General features: G+C 45.4%; 1 protein-coding gene across 4 annotated transcripts in view; it reads left to right on the forward strand.

The window, feature by feature from the left end:
- ARHGAP24 (Rho GTPase activating protein 24) overlaps positions 1-22,249 on the forward strand; it is a 1,388,018-nt gene that overhangs the window by 630,188 nt on the left and 735,581 nt on the right. Inside the window, exon 1 of one of the 4 annotated variants that reach the window (XM_077275808.1) lies at positions 14,345-14,797. The exons of the other annotated variants lie outside the window; for them this stretch is intronic. Within the exon in view, the coding sequence (XP_077131923.1) occupies positions 14,695-14,797 (103 nt within the window). The 5' untranslated portion in view covers positions 14,345-14,694. Of the gene's footprint in view, positions 1-14,344; positions 14,798-22,249 lie in introns of those variants that run through there. 4 annotated transcript variants of the gene reach the window in all.

Consider the following 22,249-nt stretch of genomic DNA (forward strand, 5'->3'; position numbering starts at 1 on the left):
TGGTGTTGTCCTCAACTAAATAAAGCTGAGCTTCAACCTTCTGCTCCAAATTACCATTTTAAAAAATGCAATAGGCTTTTCCGGCCTACTAAAGGTGTCTGTCTGTGTGCCCCTGCCTGGTGTTGCCCTCAACTAAATAAAGCTGAGCTTCAACCTTCTGCTCCAAATTACCATTTTGAAAAATGCAATAGGCTTTTCCGGCCTACTAAAGGTGTCTGTCTGTGTGCCCCTGCCTGGTGTTGTCCTCAACTAAATAAAGCTGAGCTTCAACCTTCCGGCTCTCATTAAGTGGTTTAAAAAAAAAAAATGGTGGTTAGGGCCTACTAACGGCTTCTGCCCCTCCCTGGTGTTGTCCTCAACTAAATAAAGCTGAGCTTCAACCTTCCGGCTCTCATTAAGTGGTTTTAAAAAAAAAAATGGTGGTTAGGGCCTACTAACGGCTTCTGCCCCTCCCTGGTGTTGTCCTCAACTAAATAAAGCTGAGCTTCAACCTTCCGGCTCTCATTAAGTGGTTTTAAAAAAAAAAATGGTGGTTAGGGCCTACTAACGGCTTCTGCCCCTCCCTGGTGTTGTCCTCAACTAAATAAAGCTGAGCTTCAACCTTCCGGCTCTCATTAAGTGGTTTTAAAAAAAAAATGGTGGTTAGGGCCTACTAACGGCTTCTGCCCCTCCCTGGTGTTGTCCTCAACTAAATAAAGCTGAGCTTCAACCTTCCGGCTCTCATTAAGTGGTTTTAAAAAAAAAAAATGGTGGTTAGGGCCTACTAACGGCTTCTGCCCCTCCCTGGTGTTGCCCTCAACTAAATAAAGCTGAGCTTCAACCTTCTGCTCCAAATTACCATTTTGAAAAATGCAATAGGCTTTTCCAGCCTACTAAAGGTGTCTGTCTGTGTGCCCCTGCCTGGTGTTGTCCTCAACTAAATAAAGCTGAGCTTCAACCTTCTGCTCCAAATTACCATTTTAAAAAATGCAATAGGCTTTTCCGGCCTACTAAAGGTGTCTGTCTGTGTGCCCCTGCCTGGTGTTGCCCTCAACTAAATAAAGCTGAGCTTCAACCTTCTGCTCCAAATTACCATTTTGAAAAATGCAATAGGCTTTTCCGGCCTACTAAAGGTGTCTGTCTGTGTGCCCCTGCCTGGTGTTGTCCTCAACTAAATAAAGCTGAGCTTCAACCTTCCGGCTCTCATTAAGTGGTTTAAAAAAAAAAAATGGTGGTTAGGGCCTACTAACGGCTTCTGCCCCTCCCTGGTGTTGTCCTCAACTAAATAAAGCTGAGCTTCAACCTTCCGGCTCTCATTAAGTGGTTTTAAAAAAAAAAATGGTGGTTAGGGCCTACTAACGGCTTCTGCCCCTCCCTGGTGTTGTCCTCAACTAAATAAAGCTGAGCTTCAACCTTCCGGCTCTCATTAAGTGGTTTTAAAAAAAAAAATGGTGGTTAGGGCCTACTAACGGCTTCTGCCCCTCCCTGGTGTTGTCCTCAACTAAATAAAGCTGAGCTTCAACCTTCCGGCTCTCATTAAGTGGTTTTAAAAAAAAAATGGTGGTTAGGGCCTACTAACGGCTTCTGCCCCTCCCTGGTGTTGTCCTCAACTAAATAAAGCTGAGCTTCAACCTTCCGGCTCTCATTAAGTGGTTTTAAAAAAAAAAAATGGTGGTTAGGGCCTACTAACGGCTTCTGCCCCTCCCTGGTGTTGCCCTCAACTAAATAAAGCTGAGCTTCAACCTTCTGCTCCAAATTACCATTTTGAAAAATGCAATAGGCTTTTCCGGCCTACTAAAGGTGTCTGTCTGTGTGCCCCTGCCTGTTGTTGCCCTCAACTAAATAAAGCTGAGCTTCAACCTTCTGCTCCAAATTACCATTTTGAAAAATGCAATAGGCTTTTCCGGCCTACTAAAGGTGTCTGTCTGTGTGCCCCTGCCTGGTGTTGCCCTCAACTAAATAAAGCTGAGCTTCAACCTTCTGCTCCAAATTACCATTTTGAAAAATGCAATAGGCTTTTCCGGCCTACTAAAGGTGTCTGTCTGTGTGCCCCTGCCTGGTGTTGCCCTCAACTAAATAAAGCTGAGCTTCAACCTTCTGCTCCAAATTACCATTTTGAAAAATGCAATAGGCTTTTCCGGCCTACTAAAGGTGTCTGTCTGTGTGCCCCTGCCTGGTGTTGCCCTCAACTAAATAAAGCTGAGCTTCAACCTTCTGCTCCAAATTACCATTTTGAAAAATGCAATAGGCTTTTCCGGCCTACTAAAGGTGTCTGTCTGTGTGCCCCTGCCTGGTGTTGTCCTCAACTAAATAAAGCTGAGCTTCAACCTTCCGGCTCTCATTAAGTGGTTTAAAAAAAAAAAATGGTGGTTAGGGCCTACTTACGGCTTCTGCCCCTCCCTGGTGTTGTCCTCAACTAAATAAAGCTGAGCTTCAACCTTCCGGCTCTCATTAAGTGGTTTTAAAAAAAAAAATGGTGGTTAGGGCCTACTAACGGCTTCTGCCCCTCCCTGGTGTTGTCCTCAACTAAATAAAGCTGAGCTTCAACCTTCCGGCTCTCATTAAGTGGTTTTAAAAAAAAAAAATGGTGGTTAGGGCCTACTAACGGCTTCTGCCCCTCCCTGGTGTTGCCCTCAACTAAATAAAGCTGAGCTTCAACCTTCTGCTCCAAATTACCATTTTGAAAAATGCAATAGGCTTTTCCGGCCTACTAAAGGTGTCTGTCTGTGTGCCCCTGCCTGGTGTTGTCCTCAACTAAATAAAGCTGAGCTTCAACCTTCTGCTCCAAATTACCATTTTAAAAAATGCAATAGGCTTTTCCGGCCTACTAAAGGTGTCTGTCTGTGTGCCCCTGCCTGGTGTTGCCCTCAACTAAATAAAGCTGAGCTTCAACCTTCTGCTCCAAATTACCATTTTGAAAAATGCAATAGGCTTTTCCGGCCTACTAAAGGTGTCTGTCTGTGTGCCCCTGCCTGGTGTTGTCCTCAACTAAATAAAGCTGAGCTTCAACCTTCCGGCTCTCATTAAGTGGTTTTAAAAAAAAAAATGGTGGTTAGGGCCTACTAACGGCTTCTGCCCCTCCCTGGTGTTGCCCTCAACTAAATAAAGCTGAGCTTCAACCTTCTGCTCCAAATTACCATTTTAAAAAATGCAATAGGCTTTTCCGGCCTACTAAAGGTGTCTGCCCCTCCCTGGTGTTGTCCTCAACTGAACAAAGCTGAGCTTCCACATTCTGGCTTTCGCCCTATACTATCAGATATTAAACTGCATTTGGCCTACTAGTGTGGTTAGGCCCTTGAAACAGTGTCTGCTGCTCTTGGGTTTGCTACTCCACTGAACAAAGCAATGCCGCCTGTTTAGTCCTGTTACCAATTTTGAACTGCATGTAGCCTACTTTATTCTTTGGCCCTATATCTGTTTCCTCCTCATCCTGCCCATTGCCCAGCCACTGCTAAATGAGTCTGCTGGTACATTGACCTAGACCACTACATTCCCCTTGTACTCTACACAGCCAGAATCTGTCCCTGCTGAAAGTAAGGTTCCCCTTCCCGCATGTTATACCACCTTACACAGGGACAAAGAGGAAGGTGCAGATGAAAGTGCAGGTTCCTTCATCAGGTGGGGGGGCATACTCGTTGGCGACGTCACTGGCACAGGGCCCCTCAGAGTACGCAAAAGTGTCGCTGCTGGTGGGAGGCGCCCCCGCCATGCAAACACACCGCCGTACTTTGAGGGGCCCTGTGCCAGTGGCAATGCGAACGAGTGGGCCCCCCCCTGCTTGCTCAGGATCACAGCACTTGCAACTTTTAAATACTTACCTTTCCCTGCAACACCGCCGTGACGTAGTCCGCATTTCCTGGGCCCACGAAAAACTTGAGCCAGCCCTACTCCCCCCACAACTTTCCCCCAATTCCCTATGCCCAACTATTATTATACAGTTAATTAAGATTGGCAAGCTTCAGAAACAAGAATGGATGTTTTTGGCATTAAAATGGGCACTGTAGGTGTTTTCCTGGCCTCCACTCACTGCCGACTATGCTTCCCCATTGACTTGCATTGGGTTTCGTGTTTCGGTCGATCCCCGACTTTTAGCGATAATCGGCCGACTGCACTCGACTCGACTCTGGACAAAATCGGGTTTCCCAAAACCCTACTCGATCTTAAAAAAATGAAAGTCGCTCAACCCTAGTCGCGGCCTCTGTCTGTCATGGAATCCAAGTCGCTGATTGGTCGTGGCAAAACGCCCACGACTATTGCCACGACCAATCAGCGACGCGCACAGTCCGGAAGAAAATGGCCGCTCCTTACTCCCCGCACTCAGTGCCCGGCGCCCGCATACACCCCTCCGGTCACCGCTCACACAGAGTTAATGCCGGCGGTAACGGACTGCGTTATGCCGCGGGTAACGCACTCCGTTACCGCCGCTATTAACCCTGTGTGACCAAGTTTTTACTATTGACGCAGCCTATGCAGCGTCAATAGTAAAAACATCTAATGTTAAAAATAATTAAAAAAATAAAAAATCATTATATGCACGCCTGCGCGAAAAGGACCTGCTGTGACGTCACGGTCATGTGACCGCGACATGGTCATGTGACCGCGACGTCATCACAGGTCCTGCGCGCCTGCGTGAGAAGGACCTGCCATGACATCACAGTCAGGTGACCGCGACGTCATCACACCCTGGGGCCGGAAGCTGCCACCTGCACCCCACGCAGGCGACAGAACTAAAACGCGCCTGCAGAAGGTGAGTATGTGTTTATTTTTTATTGTTTTAACCTGTGACATACGTGGCTGGGCAATATACTACGTAGCTGGGCAATATACTACATAACTGCCCAATATACTACGTGGCTGGGCAATATACTACTTGGCTCTGTGCTGTATACTTGTATACTACGTCGTTGTGCAATATACTACATGGCTGTGCTGTATACTACGTCACTGGGCAATATACTATGTCACTGGGCAATATACTACGTCACTGGGCAATATACTACATCACTGGGCAATAGGGTTGAGCGAAACGGGTCAGCAATTTTCAGAAGTCGCCGACTTTTGGCAAAGTCGGGTTTCATGAAACCCGACCCGACCCCTGTGTGGGGTCGGCCATGAGGTCGGCGATCTTCTGAATCTGGAATCGGAATTCCGATACCGATTCCCGATATGTTTAAGATATCGGGAATTGGTATCGGAATTCAGACTTAATTGTAAAATAAAGAATTAAAATAAAAAATATCGCTATACTTACCCTCTGATGCGCCCTGGTACTAAGCGGGAACCTTCCTTCCGTAGAATCAGCCTTCCAGGACCTTGCGGTGACGTCGCAGTGACGTCGCGGCTTGTGATTGGTCGCGCGGCCCCCATGTGACCGCTCGCGCGACCAATCACAAGCCGCGACGTCACCGTGACGTCACCGAAGGCCCTGGAAGGGCTGATTCTTAGGAAGGAAGGCTGTCGGAAAGAAGCAAGGCGTGTCCGAGGGTGAGTATATACCTAATAGGAATATACTCACCCTCGGCTTCGTTCCGGCAGCCTTCCTTCCTAAGAATCAGCCCTTCCAGGACCTTCGGTGACATCACCAAAGGTCCTGGAAGGGCTGATTCTTAGGAAGGAAGGCTGCCGGAAAGAAGCAGGGTGTGTCCGAGGGTGAGTATATACCTAATAGGAATATACTCACCCTCGGCTTCGTTCCGGAAGCCTTCCTTCCTAAGAATCAGCCCTTCCAGGGCCTTCGGTGACGTCACGGTGACGTCGCGGCTTGTGATTGGTCGCGCGAGCGGTCACATGGGGGCCGCGCGACCAATCACAAGCCGCGACGTCACCGCGACGTCACCGCAAGGTCTTGGAAGGCTGATTCTAAGGAAGGAAGGTTCCCGGTTAGTACCAGGGCCCGTCAGAGTGTAAGTATAGCGATATTTTTTATTTTAATTCTTTATTTTACACTTAAATATGGATCCCAGGGCCTGAAGGAGAGTTTCCGCTCCTTCAGACCCTGGGAACCATTGGAAACCCAATGCACTGCATTGGGTTTCGAGTTTCGGCCGACCCCGACCCCGACTTTTTTATAGGATCGGCCGATTTCACTCGACCCGACTTTTGAAAAAGTCGGGTTTCGTGAAACCCGACCCAATCCTATAAAAGTAAAGGTCGCTCAACCCTACTGGGCAATATACAACGTCGCTGGGCAATATACTACATTGCTGGGCAATATACTACGTGGCTGGCCAATATACTACGTGGCTGTGCTATATACTACGTCACTGGGCAATGTACTACATCACTGGGCAATATACTACGTGGACATGCATATTCTAGAATACCCAATGCGTTAGAATCGGGCCACCATCTAGTTAGTCTTATAGATATCCAACTTTTGGTCCATAAAGCCAATTTACTTCAGGGACTTTGGCTATTATTATATACTAGATGGTGGCCCGATTCTAACGCTTCGGGTATTCTAGAATATGTATGTCCACATAGTATATTGCCCAGTGACGTAGTGTATTAGCCAGCCAGGCAGTATATTGCCCAGCGACGTTGTATATTGCCCAGCGATGTAGTATATTGCCCAGTGACGTAGTATATTGCCCAGTGACGTAGTGTACAGCACAGAGCCACATAGTATATTGCCCAGCCACGTAGTATATTGGGCAGTCACGTAGTATATTGCCCAGCCATGTAGTATATTGCCCAGCCACGTATGTCACAGGTTAAAAAAATACACATATACTCACCTTCCGCAGGCGCGTTGTAGTTCTGTCGCCTGTGTGGGGTGCAGGTGGCAGCTTCCGGTCCCAGGGTGTGATGATGTCGCGGTCACCTGACCGTGATGTCATGGCAGGTCCTTCTCACGCAGGCGCGCAGGACCTGTGATGACATCGCAGTCACATGACCGTGTCGCGGTCACATGACCGTGATGTCACGGCAGGTCCTTCTCGAGCAGGCACGCAGGACTTGTGATGACATCGCGGTCACATGACCGTGACCTCATGGCAGGTCCTTCTCCCAGACCATCCTTGCCACCGGAACGTGCCGCTTGCATGGACCGGCCGCAGCATCACGAGGAGCGGGAAAGGCGGCGGAAGGTGAGTATATAATGATTTTTTATTTTTTTTATTATTTTTAACATTAGATGTTTTTACTATTGACGCTGCATAGGCTGCGTCAATAGTAAAAACTTGGTCACACAGGGTTAATAGCGGCGGTAACGGAGTGCGTTACCCGCGGCATAACGCAGTCCGTTACCGCCGGCATTAACTCTGTGTGAGCGGTGACCGGAGGGGTGTATGCGGGCGCCGGGCACTGAGTGCAGGGAGTAAGGAGCGGCCATTTTCTTCCGGACTGTGCGCGTCGCTGATTGGTCGTGGCAATAGTCGTGGGCGTTTTGCCACGACCAATCAGCAACTTGGATTCCATGACAGACAGAGGCCACGACCAATGAATATCTGTGGCAGACAGACAGACAGAAAGACAGAAGGACAGACAGACGGAAGTGACCCTTAGACAATTATATAGTAGATAGATTGACAAGAAATGTTACTGTCATCTACAGGACTATACTGAGAACTGTGTTTAATAAATATGGCAAATTAACTACTCTTTACACTTTATTGGCTAGTTATTAATTCACATCCTTTCTCCGACTTTTCCTTCCCTCAGTCTATGCTATAAAAATAATAATAGTGAATATATTAGGTGCATTGAATTCTGCACATACTTCGACCACATTTACTGATGTCAGCATATATAGTGCATTCGGTAGGTACAGGAAAAATAAATCTTTGTACCATGTTAGCCTCATGAAAAGGTATCAATCACAGAGGTTTCTTAAGTTTTAATATTTTTCTATTGGGCAGATGCAGGAATTTCAAACTCAGCTATACCCTGTTTTTAGATACAGCACAGGAGGTCACAGCTTATGGGTGGTCCTGTAGGAAGAAGCCCATGGTTGTCAGGGTCAGAGTTCAATTATAGGACCTTCAGTAGTTGTGCAATCCATTCATTAGTAAAATACATGTGATATACAGTACCGCGATGTGAACTACCCAAAGTCATATTTCTGCTTTTTAGACTACTGTATAGTCGATTAATGTCTGATTTCTACAACCTCATATAAAACTTTTTGTGGGGGTTTCATATCTTGTCCATTCTGAATACTCGTAAAAGTCATCAAACACTGTAAATCTGAAGAAATCGAGTAATAAATGAAAATCTACTATATTGTTAGGTTTTTCTTCTAGGTTATTATAAGGAGGTAGCTATCAGGGATTAAAAAAAGGGTTCAATATTGCCTCAATAACACTGTTAAGCATCTTTCACACTTCAGTCTTCTGGCGTCAGTCAAAATTCGTCATCGCGACTGAGCGACGGATCCGTCAAAAATAGTGAGAAATGGAAACAACGGATCTGTTGCATCCGTTTTTTTAATCCGTTTCTTCCATTTTTTTGACCGATCCGTTTTTTCATATTTCCTAACGGGAGGCTCCCAAATGTGATTGGCTACTGGAAAATAATGGAAACCTGTATATTGAGTGTTTTAACACCCCATCTTTGAGAGATTGTAGAGCAAGTGGCAGGAATGGAAGAGGTTCTAGCAAATATTGTGACCATCTATGCATCTATCCATCAGGCAGGCTGCTGGCAGGCTTCTTGCTTGTATGCTTCTTGCTGGCACATTGATGAATGAAGCAACATGGCAGGTTTATATAGATTTGGGGCTGTCTGGCCAATTGGCTACTAAATACAGATTTGGAGCATGCTCAGTGTAAAAAAATGGAATCTGTCACTGGATTCCGTCATTTGACGGACAGTGACAGATCCTGCGCCCATAGGCTTCCATTCTAGCCAGCGACGGACGCTGGACGCTGCTGGATCCGTCGCTGTCCGCCTTTTCCACGCAGACAAAAAACGTTACTCTGTCCGTCCTCTCCAGACTACGGATAAACAAATTCCGACGGATCCTGCACACAACGGACGAAACGTGAGACCATCCTTGGTAATCCGTCGCTAACACAAGTCTATGAGAAGAAGACGGATCCAGCGGGCAAATTTGCTGGATCCGTTTTTTTCACAAAACAACACATTTTGAATAAAACAAAAAGACTAAAGTGTGAAAGAGCCCTTACTCAACTCATTATACTATATAAGGATTAGAGGAAATACCTGACAAAGACCATAGACAAAAGTGGTACTGGAAAATTCGGAACCGGGTCAACCCCTGTAAGATATGAATATATTAACAGTTTTGTTAGGGAGGGATGTCAGACATTCACAGTATCATACCCATACATTTACGGGGTATAGGACAGGGTTGGAATATGTGCAGTGACCACAATAAGCAGTAAGCAATATGTTAGTGCAGCTGTTCTGCAGATCTGGCTGACTTCACTTGCAGCAGAGCGTGACACCTTCTTCTCACAAACAACTTTTACTTTTGGACTTTTTTACTCCACCCTTTCACCAGTCAGTGGTGGCTAATTATTTAGTAAGTCATATTCTATAGTCGCCATAATTTATTGGAATTGCCAAAGTCCACTCTGTCCACTCTGTGCATTATAGTTTAATCCTTTTTCTTAGAGATATACCGTAATTGTTATTTTGTATTTGAATTGTAGTTTCGTAAATGACAAATGCGGGATTCTGCTCACCTAATGTCTGCCAAGAAGGGGTGCATGCAAATCCTGAGAATACTAATATTATGGTAAAGGATTATGTGAGATGTATGCACATTTTGTAACACAATGATTTAATTTTATGGCTGGTAATTGCTTTATTGTAAAAAATTGTGCTGTTATTAGGTTGTATGTAGGTCAATAATATGCATTCAATCCAACATATTGACAGATATTTGTGTCATCCTGGTTATAGCGTGCTCCACTCCCTCATGCCTTTTCTTCTACAGATGACAGAAGCAGGGTCACTTTGGTCCATGAGCTTGGTGATCTCATAAACCCAGGTTAGTAACTAGATCTCACAGAGCTCCACACCAAGGTCAGGAATGCCCCCCACTCCACCACGCTGTCAGAAAAACAGAATTGTAGTAATGCAAACAGCAGTAAGCAGCAAGAAAAGTATGGAGGGTAGTGTCATGTGTCGGATATTATGCAAGAACAATCCATGTAGTAAAGCAAGACAGCAGAAAGCTAACGACTACATTTATATGCCAACAAACAATTTCAAAACCCCAGTGGCTTCTGCAACTGTATGGTGAGATTGGAAAATAAGAAGTAAATACACGTGGCAATGGGTTACCTATTCAACCTAGACATATAAAGAAAGTAAGAATTGCATTTGTCATAAACTTAAGCATCTCTGTAGTTCGTCATTGAAAAAGAGCATAGTTTGAGACAGAAACTCTTAATACTGCTACTTGTATCTACCTTGGCGTGTGGAACCTCTCACCTTCTGCAGCAGAGCAGCCATCTTCAAACACCTGTCGATTCCATTATTTATCATAAACTAGCAGAATTACCCGGCTTGGCACTGTTCGATTTTGTTGAAATTTTTATTTTTGGTTAAAAACTTTTTTGCTATTGATATGTAGCCAGCATTTTCATTAAACGTGTGCCTGGATCGTGAACGTTGGCTTGCATCTCAGCTGAAAAACATATTTTGCTTGTCCAAATGGTGTCATCTAGAAGATATGGTGGAGAGGAACGAGCAAGCAAAGTTCTGAGCTCTTGTGGTGTAAGAGGTCACTAGGGTATTCTGACTTTTGCGCAAGAGCAGCACCTTTGTACTTTGGTGCACTACAATGTTCGCATTTTTTCTCCATCGGGACAATCGGATTTTGAATTGTTAGGGAAAATAGCATTATGCATAGCAGACCAGTTAGCATCTTATCTATGAGCATATAGAACCTGGTCAGCGTAGAGACTCTGCTGCTTGGCTGTCGCACTACAATCATGGCTTGCTGTAGACATTAGATGGCTGTCACACTACAGTCATGGCTTAGGCTTGCTGTAGACATTAGATGGCTGTCACACTACAGTCATGGCTTAGGCTTGCCATAGACATTAGATGGCTGTCACACTACAGTCATGGCTTAGGCTTGCCATAGACATTAGATGGCTGTCGCACTGCAGTCATGGCTTAGGCTTGCCGTAGACATTAGATGGCTGTCACACTACAGTCATGGCTTAGGCTTGCCGAAGACATTAGATGGCTGTCACACTACAGTCATGGCTTAGGCTTGCCGTAGACATTAGATGGCTGTCACACTACAGTCATGGCTTAGGCTTGCCGTAGACATTAGATGGCTGTCACACTACAGTCATGGCTTAGGCTTGCCGTAGACATTAGATGGCTGTCACACTACAGTCATGGCTTAGGCTTGCCGTAGACATTAGATGGCTGTCACACTACAGTCATGGCTTAGGCTTGCTGTAGACATTAGATGGCTGTCGCACTGCAGTCATGGCTTAGGCTTGCTGTAGACATTAGATGGCTGTCGCACTGCAGTCATGGCTTAGGCTTGCCGTAGACATTAGATGGCTGTCGCACTGCAGTCATGGCTTAGGCTTGCCGTAGACATTAGATGGCTGTCACACTACAGTCATGACTTTGGCTTGCCGTAGACATTAGATGGCTGTCCCGCTACTTTCATGGCTTAGGCTTGCCGTAGACATTAGATGGCTGTCGCACTGCAGTCATGGCTTAGGCTTGCTGTAGACATTAGATGGCTGTCGCACTGCAGTCATGGCTTAGGCTTGCCGTAGACATTAGATGGCTGTCGCACTGCAGTCATGGCTTAGGCTTGCCGTAGACATTAGATGGCTGTCACACTACAGTCATGACTTTGGCTTGCCGTAGACATTAGATGGCTGTCCCGCTACTTTCATGGCTTAGGCTTGCCGTAGACATTAGATGGCCGTCGCACTGCAGTCATGGCTTAGGCTTGCCGTAGACATTAGATGGCTGTCGCACTGCAGTCATGGCTTAGGCTTGCCGTAGACATTAGATGGCTGTCGCACTGCAGTCATGGCTTAGGCTTGCCGTAGACATTAGATGGCTGTCGCGCTACAGTCATGGCTTAGGTTTGCTAGGACATGTATATGATATTTGTCAACTGCACACTTGTCTGGTCAAGTATGTTGGATTGTGAATTAATTGTGCTGCTCAGTTCCAATGCAAAAATGAGCTCTGCCGGACATAACTTATAACTTAAAATGCCTTAAAAAACATTCTCAATAATCAGAGAGGGCCTCTGATCCCACTAGTTAGGTTGCTCACATTAACTGCTTATTGCAGGGGCTCTCCTAGCATGAATGGAAAATCAATGAGCATATAAAAAAATGTTTTTACTGTTTACTGCATCTTATAATTCAGTCGTAAAATTAGAAATCATTCTCTAAAGGCGTGGTAAGCTTTTTTATGCTTTCATACCTGTCTTAAAGAGTCATACTTTGTTACATTTAGTGACCTTAAAATAATTAAAAATTTTAAAAAAATGGATCAGTTCTGTAATAACAGGATAAACGAGATTTTACTTCTGAATAAAAAGCGCCAGTCAATTGCTTTTTATGAAATTCAGACAAATTAGGAGCCTCCGATAAGGAGATGTTCTTTGGACATACTGGATTTCTAGTTCTTAAACCAAGCCACTAAAGTAGCAAGATAGAACTTGAAAAGATGATCAGAAAAGACTTTTCTCCAAGAGTTGCTCTTGTTCGTAAAATGGAATCTTGTGTTAATGGACATATTGAGCCCTAGAGCGGAGAAGGCAGAGGTACAGGTTATGGGCAATGGACCTTACACTTCAACCATGAAGTGCCTGATATGTTGTGTGAGAGTCTGTGCTCTATAGTGGCTGCGGAGTCCATGACTCTAAGCGAGTCACACGCTGAGCTCTTTTCACTTCACTTCATTGACTGAACAGTATATACTAAAGCACGGAAGGGGATAAAAGATTTGCTTCATTGCCTTCTGACAGCTCTGTAACCTATTCCATAACCTGTACACTATAAATGTAGCATCTTAAACTCACCCGCTGTTGCGTGACCTTAGCTAGTCTGAACAGCTCTGATAAAGAACCCTTAGAAGTATTACATTTCCTATTAAGGATTGATTTGAGCAGAACTCCAGTATTGTGAACTATAGTTCTATTTTGCATCCCCTACAACATATAGATCCGGAGTGGACCGTCTTTACAATGTGGGGTCTACTATTAGTGAGGGCTGAGTTAAATTATTTAGCAGAGGCATAAGAAAAGACACATGTAGCAGACAGAGGACGTTGCAGTTAATGTTTTTTTCAAATTCTGTGGGAAAGAGACTCTGATTCCAGCGATGTATCACTTACTGGGCTGCCTGCTGCTGTTTTGATAAAATCATTGTATTGCCTGTTGCATATCCCCCAGTTCCCCACCCACCCCACTGACTAGCAGATTTTTGATTGGCCGCTCTCTGTACACTGTGCATACATAGGAAGCTGCCAATCACTAGTGTGGTGGGGTTATACAGAGCTCATGAATGTGGAGCACTACATGACAGCAGGTTTACTAATTTTTTAGTGATAAAACAATGATTTTATCAAAACTACAGCAAGCAGCTCAGTAAGTGACACATCATAAGAATCAGGGTCTCTGTCTCTACATTATCTTGCTTTCAGAATAAAAGGCACAAACCTGTTTACAGATTCCCTTTAAGATGTTTCTTAGTTATTTCTTAGTTTGGTGACTACTGAAATTGAAACCATTACAAATCTTCAGACAAAGTTAATTATTATTACACTATTTTTACAGCCATGTCAAAAGTGGTGAAAAGAGCGGTGAAACACAACCCTATTACAGTGCAATGTATTACTTCTGCTGAAAAGTCTGTTACCAAATAGATAGATATCCATAAGGTAGGTGATAAGTGTATGATTGCAGGGGTCATCACTTTTGGGGACCCTTGCTTATCACATGAATGGGGAACATTGTCCCCTCCATTCCTCCTTAATACTTAGTGAAAAATCATTTGGTAGGGTGGCAGTGAACATGCCCCATGTGGTGTCCATGTGCGATCTGTATTCCTATTGAATAACATGGGTCAGTGTGCTGTCCGTGTGCTGTCTAATCCAAAATTGGGCAGCACACGTTCAATTTATACGCTCGTCTAATTGTTATGAGAAATCTCAAACATCTTCTGACCAAGATTCTTATATTTTTGTTATTATTATGTTTTATATTGTTATTATTATGTTTTTAGACAAAAAACTTAACAGCCATGTTTTAGTCATTTATTTCTATATGTACAGGGATTTTACATGCTGTGGCAGTCACATCAGTCTCACGCTGTCAGTCTTTTACTATTTATTAGAGTATGGACCTTCGATACATATTGCACTTTCTCAAGGTTCATTGTTTCTAATAGGCAATCCTATGCTTGAGAGGAATTTTTACAGGTCAGTCCACTTTCTGGCGTCCTCCTGGGTTCCATTTATTTAAATTCCGTGCTCCTCATAGGGAGACGCACAAGTGCTTTATACCTGTCCACTATCCATCTGGGCTATTCGTGACTCATCTGACGCTAGGACTTGCTGTGAGAAGCCGTTACGTGGTACATGTGCTTGAAACAATTTGTCATGAAAGGATATTAAAGCTCCATGCCTCCATTCTATCTGCCTGCACAGGACCCGCAGCTCCTCGGCAGCTGTTAGCAAAGTGCTGCATTCGGAGCGGTGTATTGTGAGAGCCTGCGAGGAGAGCAAATAGAGAACAGAGAATTCTAAATGCACAGGTTCCCTTCAGACATTTGCATGCTGTTTGACAGTGTGACTTCTGGAGCACTGCTTCTGATATCTCCATCTTCCATCGAGAAGAGAACTGGAAAACGTAAGTTAGCGGCAATCTCATTTTTTGGACATTGGAGAATAAAATCTATGTAGAGGGGTGGTCATGTGGGGGTGCATTGTTAAAGAATAAGTGGTAAAACATGTATCACCTTAATTCATAGTGGTATTTATCAATACCAGATATACCGGTAAGCTGGCACCCAGGCACACATAGGGATTCTTGTTTCCAAGCCGTAGCCTTGCGGAAGAATAATTGTGCTGCTATACTGTATCCCTAAGGGCTTTAGAATCCTTAAAGTGCTACTGTAGATCTCATTTATCCTCTGCAAAGTAGACTCAGCTGTAATTAAGATGTTGTACATTTTTCTTTGACATAGCTGATTCAGGTAGAAATGTCCTCCGGTTGGTAGGTGAGGATGCGTGGTCCGCTTGTTGTGATGCATTACTGAGAAGTGAAGGGAAGCGACTGATATAATGACATGGAGTAGTGATATATCATTTTGATAGGGGAATCTTGGCATGACATAGAATCTGTTAAGAGTTACTTTAAAATGCCCCAGGGCTTAAGATACAGCGCAGAATTTATTAACTGCCGGACTCCAATATCATATTTGGAAAAGGTAAATGTTCTGCTTTATGGCATTGATCCCTCCAGTTAGAGGGAAACTACACAGAATCTTGAAGAACTGCAATGCTTCTATTTTACAGTAAGTGATAGCTTAATTTTTATTCATATTTTATTTTACCTTAACACATCGAGAAGCCCTGAAACCAGTTATACTGATCAGTAGTGTTGAGCGATACCGTCCGATACTTGAAAGTATCGGTATCGGAAAGTATCGGCCGATACCGGCAAAGTATCGGATCCAATCCGATACCGATACCCGATACCAATACAAGTCAATGGGACTCAAGTACCGGACGGTATTCCTGATGGTTCCCAGGGTCTGAAGGAGAGGAAACTCTCCTTCAGGCCCTGGGATCCATATAAATGTGTAAAAGAAAGAATTAAAATAAAAAATATCGCTATACTCACCCTCCGACGCAGCCTGGACCTCAGCGAGGGAACCGGCAGCGTTGTTTGTTTAAAATTCGCGCTTTTACTTGGTTACGTGAAGTCCCGGCTTGTGATTGGTCAGGGCGGCCATGTTGCCGGGACGCGGACCAATCACAGCAAGCCGTGACGAAATTACGTCACGGCTTGCTGTGATTGGTCCGCGTCCCGGCAACATGGCCGCCATTAACCAATCACAAGCCGGGACGTCACGGGAGGCTGGACACGCGCCCATTTTAAAAAGCGCGCGTGTCCAGCCTCCAGTGACGTCCCGGCTTATGATTGGTCACGGCGCCATATTGCCGGGACGCGGACTGTTGTGAAATTGGATTTTGGGCTCCCCCGGTGGCCACTGGTGGAATTGAACTGGTGTGCATCATCCTCTCTGTTCACCTGTTTCCATCAGGATGTGGGAGTCGCTATTTAGCCTTGCTCCTCTGTCACTTCCATGCCGGTCAACATTGTAATCAGAAGCCTTTCTGTGCATGTTCCTGCTGCTAGACAACTCCCAGCTAAGTTGGACTTAGTCCTTGTTTGTGTTTGCATTTTGTTCCAGTTCACAGCTGTAGTTTCGTTTCTGTGTCTGGAAAGCTCTTGTGATCTGAAATTGCCACTCTGATGTTATGAGTTAATACTAGAGTCTTAAAGTAATTTCAGGATGGTATTTTGATAGGGTTTTCAGCTGACCATGAAAGTGCCCTTTCTGTCTTCCTGCTATCTAGTAAGCGGACCTCAATTTTGCTAAACCTATTTTCATACTACGTTTGTCATTTCATCTAAAATCACCGCCAATATTTGTGGGGGCCTCTGTCTGCCTTTCGGGGAAATTTCTCTAGAGGTGAGCCAGGACTATATTTTCCTCTGCCAGGATTAGTTAGTCCTCCGGCCGGCGCTGGGCGTCTAGGGATAAAGCGCAGGCTACGCTACCCGGCTACTGTTAGTTGTGCGGCAGGTTTAGTTCATGGTCAGTTTAGTTTCCATCCTTCCAAGAGCTAGTTCGTATGTTTGCTGGGCTATGTTCTCTTGCCATTGAGAACCATAACAGTTTGACCGGCCAGAAAAGGGTTAAATTAATTGACAGAGAAAGGAGAGAAAAGAGAAGTCTGCTGAAGATTTTTTTTTTTTATTTTTTTTTTTCTTTCTCAGTTCTGAGTGTGCTTGTAATTTATCTCTTGCAAGTCTGCCTATATTGCAGCCTTTCTCTCTCTCTCTCCTTCTAATCCTGGAATGGCTCTGTGTTCACCTGTTTAAAATGGATATTCAGAGTTTAGCTGCAGGTTTGAATAATCTCACCACGAAAGTTCAAAACTTACAAGATTTTGTTGTTCATGTTCCTATATCTGAACCTAGAATTCCTTTGCCTGAATTTTTCTCGGGGAATAGATCTTGCTTTCAAAATTTCAAAAATAATTGCAAGTTGTTTTTGTCCCTGAAATCTCGCTCTGCTGGAGATCCTGCTCAGCAGGTCAGGATTGTGATTTCTTTGCTCCGGGGCGACCCTCAGGATTGGGCTTTTGCATTGGCTCCAGGGGATCCTGCGTTGCTCAATGTGGATGCGTTTTTTCTGGCCTTGGGGTTGCTTTATGAGGAACCTCAGTTAGAACTTCAGGCGGAAAAGGCCTTGATGTCCCTATCTCAGGGGCAAGACGAAGCTGAAATATACTGCCAGAAATTCCGTAAATGGGCTGTGCTTACTCAGTGGAATGAGTGCGCCCTGGCGGCGAATTTCAGAGAGGGTCTCTCTGATGCCATTAAGGATGTTATGGTGGGGTTCCCTGTGCCTGCGGGTCTGAATGAGTCCATGACAATGGCTATCCAGATCGATAGGCGTCTGCGGGAGCGCAAACCTGTGCACCATTTGGCGGTGTCTACTGAGAAGACGCCAGAGAATATGCAATGTGATAGAATTCTGTCCAGAAGTGAACGGCAGAATTTTAGACGAAAAAATGGGTTGTGCTTCTATTGCGGTGATTCAACTCATGTTATATCAGCATGCTCTAAGCGTACTAAGAAGCTTGATAAGTCTGTTTCAATTGGCACTTTACAGTCTAAGTTTATTCTATCTGTGACCCTGATTTGTTCTTTATCATCTATTACCGCGGATGCCTATGTCGACTCTGGCGCCACTTTGAGTCTTATGGATTGGTCCTTTGCCAAACGCTGTGGGTATGATTTGGAGCCTCTTGAAACTCCTATACCCCTGAAGGGGATTGACTCCACCCCATTGGCTAGCAATAAACCACAATACTGGACACAAGTAACTATGCGGATTAATCCGGATCACCAGGAGATTATTCGCTTTCTTGTGCTGTATAACCTACATGATGTGTTGGTGCTTGGATTGCCATGGCTGCAATCTCATAACCCAGTCCTTGACTGGAAAGCTATGTCTGTGTTAAGCTGGGGATGTAAGGGGACGCATGGGGACGTACCTGTGGTTTCCATTTCATCATCTATTCCCTCTGAGATTCCTGAATTCTTGACTGAATATCGTGACGTTTTTGAAGAACCTAAGCTTGGTTCATTACCTCCGCACCGGGAGTGCGATTGTGCCATAGATTTGATTCCGGGTAGTAAATACCCTAAGGGTCGTTTATTTAATCTGTCTGTGCCTGAACATGCTGCTATGCGAGAATATATAAAGGAGTCCTTGGAGAAGGGACATATTCGTCCTTCGTCATCTCCCTTAGGAGCCGGTTTTTTCTTTGTGGCTAAGAAAGATGGCTCTTTGAGGCCGTGCATTGATTATCGGCTTTTGAATAAAATCACGGTTAAATATCAATATCCGTTGCCACTGCTGACTGATTTGTTTGCTCGCATAAAGGGGGCCAAGTGGTTCTCTAAGATAGATCTTCGTGGGGCGTATAATTTGGTGCGAATTAAGCAGGGGGATGAGTGGAAAACCGCATTTAATACGCCCGAGGGCCACTTTGAGTATTTGGTGATGCCTTTTGGTCTTTCAAATGCCCCTTCAGTCTTTCAGTCCTTTATGCATGACATTTTCCGTGATTATTTGGATAAATTTATGATTGTGTATCTGGATGATATTTTGATTTTTTCGGATGACTGGGACTCTCATGTCCAGCAGGTCAGGAGGGTTTTTCAGGTTTTGCGGTCTAATTCCTTGTGTGTGAAGGGTTCTAAGTGCGTTTTTGGGGTTCAAAAGATTTCCTTTTTGGGATATATTTTTTCCCCCTCTTCCATCGAGATGGATCCTGTCAAGGTTCAGGCTATTTGTGATTGGACGCAACCCTCTTCTCTTAAGAGTCTTCAGAAATTTTGGGGCTTTGCTAACTTTTATCGTCGATTTATTGCTGGTTTTTCTGATGTTGTTAAACCATTGACTGATTTGACTAAGAAGGGTGCTGATGTTGCTGATTGGTCCCCTGCTGCTGTGGAGGCCTTTCGGGAGCTTAAGCGCCGCTTTTCTTCCGCCCCTGTGTTGCGTCAGCCTGATGTTGCTCTTCCTTTTCAGGTTGAGGTCGACGCTTCTGAAATCGGAGCTGGGGCGGTTTTGTCGCAGAGAAGTTCCGATTGCTCCGTGATGAGACCTTGTGCTTTTTTCTCGCGTAAATTTTCGCCCGCCGAGTGGAATTATGATGTTGGGAATCAGGAGCTTTTGGCCATGAAGTGGGCTTTTGAGGAGTGGCGTCATTGGCTTGAGGGGGCTAGACATCAGGTGGTGGTATTGACTGACCACAAAAATCTAATTTATCTTGAGTCCGCCAGACGCCTGAATCCTAGACAGGCGCGCTGGTCGTTGTTTTTCTCTCGGTTTAATTTTGTGGTGTCCTACCTGCCGGGTTCTAAGAATGTTAAGGCGGATGCCCTTTCTAGGAGTTTTGAGCCTGACTCCCCTGGTAATTCTGAACCTACAGGTATCCTTAAGGATGGAGTGATATTGTCTGCTGTTTCTCCAGACCTGCGGCGGGCCTTGCAGGAGTTTCAGGCGGATAGACCTGATCGTTGCCCACCTGGTAGACTGTTTGTTCCTGATGATTGGACCAGTAAAGTCATTTCTGAGGTTCATTCTTCTGCGTTGGCAGGTCATCCTGGAATCTTTGGTACCAGGGATTTGGTGGCAAGGTCCTTCTGGTGGCCTTCCCTGTCTCGAGATGTGCGAGGCTTCGTGCAGTCTTGTGACGTTTGTGCTCGGGCCAAGCCTTGTTGTTCTCGGGCTAGTGGATTGTTGTTGCCCTTGCCTATCCCAAAGAGGCCCTGGACGCACATCTCGATGGATTTTATTTCGGATCTTCCTGTTTCTCAGAAGATGTCTGTCATCTGGGTGGTGTGTGATCGTTTCTCTAAGATGGTCCATTTGGTTCCCCTGCCTAAGTTGCCTTCTTCTTCCGAGTTGGTTCCTCTGTTTTTTCAAAATGTGGTCCGTTTGCATGGTATTCCGGAGAATATCGTTTCTGACAGAGGTACCCAATTCGTGTCTAGATTTTGGCGAGCATTCTGTGCTAGGATGGGCATAGATTTGTCTTTCTCATCTGCTTTCCATCCTCAGACTAATGGCCAGACCGAGCGGACGAATCAGACCTTGGAGACATATTTGAGGTGTTTTGTGTCTGCAGATCAGGATGATTGGGTTGCTTTTTTGCCTTTAGCGGAGTTTGCCCTCAATAATCGGGCCAGTTCTGCCACCTTGGTGTCTCCCTTTTTCTGTAATTCGGGGTTTCATCCTCGATTTTCTTCTGGTCAGGTGGAATCTTCGGATTGTCCTGGAGTGGATGCTGTGGTGGAGAGGTTGCATCAGATTTGGGGGCAGGTAGTGGACAATTTGAAGTTGTCCAAGGAGAAGACTCAGCTTTTTGCCAACCGCCGGCGTCGGGTTGGTCCTCGGCTTTGTGTTGGGGACTTGGTGTGGTTGTCTTCTCGTTTTGTCCCTATGAGGGTTTCTTCTCCCAAGTTTAAGCCTCGGTTCATCGGCCCGTACAAGATATTGGAGATTCTTAACCCTGTGTCCTTCCGTTTGGACCTCCCTGCATCTTTTTCTATTCATAATGTTTTTCATCGGTCATTATTGCGCAGGTATGAGGTACCGGTTGTGCCTTCCGTTGAGCCTCCTGCTCCGGTGTTGGTTGAGGGCGAGTTGGAGTACGTTGTGGAAAAAATCTTGGACTCCCGTGTTTCCAGACGGAAACTCCAGTATCTGGTCAAATGGAAGGGATACGGTCAGGAGGATAATTCTTGGGTGACTGCCTCTGATGTTCATGCCTCCGATTTGGTCCGTGCCTTTCATAGGGCTCATCCTGATCGCCCTGGTGGTTCTGGTGAGGGTTCGGTGCCCCCTCCTTGAGGGGGGGGTACTGTTGTGAAATTGGATTTTGGGCTCCCCCGGTGGCCACTGGTGGAATTGAACTGGTGTGCATCATCCTCTCTGTTCACCTGTTTCCATCAGGATGTGGGAGTCGCTATTTAGCCTTGCTCCTCTGTCACTTCCATGCCGGTCAACATTGTAATCAGAAGCCTTTCTGTGCATGTTCCTGCTGCTAGACAACTCCCAGCTAAGTTGGACTTAGTCCTTGTTTGTGTTTGCATTTTGTTCCAGTTCACAGCTGTAGTTTCGTTTCTGTGTCTGGAAAGCTCTTGTGATCTGAAATTGCCACTCTGATGTTATGAGTTAATACTAGAGTCTTAAAGTAATTTCAGGATGGTATTTTGATAGGGTTTTCAGCTGACCATGAAAGTGCCCTTTCTGTCTTCCTGCTATCTAGTAAGCGGACCTCAATTTTGCTAAACCTATTTTCATACTACGTTTGTCATTTCATCTAAAATCACCGCCAATATTTGTGGGGGCCTCTGTCTGCCTTTCGGGGAAATTTCTCTAGAGGTGAGCCAGGACTATATTTTCCTCTGCCAGGATTAGTTAGTCCTCCGGCCGGCGCTGGGCGTCTAGGGATAAAACGCAGGCTACGCTACCCGGCTACTGTTAGTTGTGCGGCAGGTTTAGTTCATGGTCAGTTTAGTTTCCATCCTTCCAAGAGCTAGTTCGTATGTTTGCTGGGCTATGTTCTCTTGCCATTGAGAACCATAACAGCGGACCAATCACAGCAAGCCGTGACGAAATTACGTCACGGCTTGCTGTGATTGGTCCGCGTCCCGGCAACATGGCCGCCATTAACCAATCACAAGCCGTGACGTCACGGGAGGCTGGACACGCGCGCTTTTTAAAATGGGCGCGTGTCCAGCCTCCCGTGACGTCCCGGCTTGTGATTGGTTGCGCCGCGGTCAACCAATCACAAGCCGGGACGTCACGGGAGGCTGGACACGCGCCCATTTTAAAATGCGCGCGTGTACAGCCTCCCGTGACGTCACGGCTTGTGATTGGTTGCGTCTCCCATGTGACTGCGACGCAACCAATCACAAAGCCGGGACGTAATTTTAAAATCCTTAAGGACCTGAAATTACGTCACGGCTTGCTGTGATTGGTTG

Source organism: Ranitomeya variabilis, chromosome 1 (assembly GCF_051348905.1).
Source record: "Ranitomeya variabilis isolate aRanVar5 chromosome 1, aRanVar5.hap1, whole genome shotgun sequence".
Taxonomy (NCBI): Eukaryota; Metazoa; Chordata; class Amphibia; order Anura; family Dendrobatidae; genus Ranitomeya; species Ranitomeya variabilis.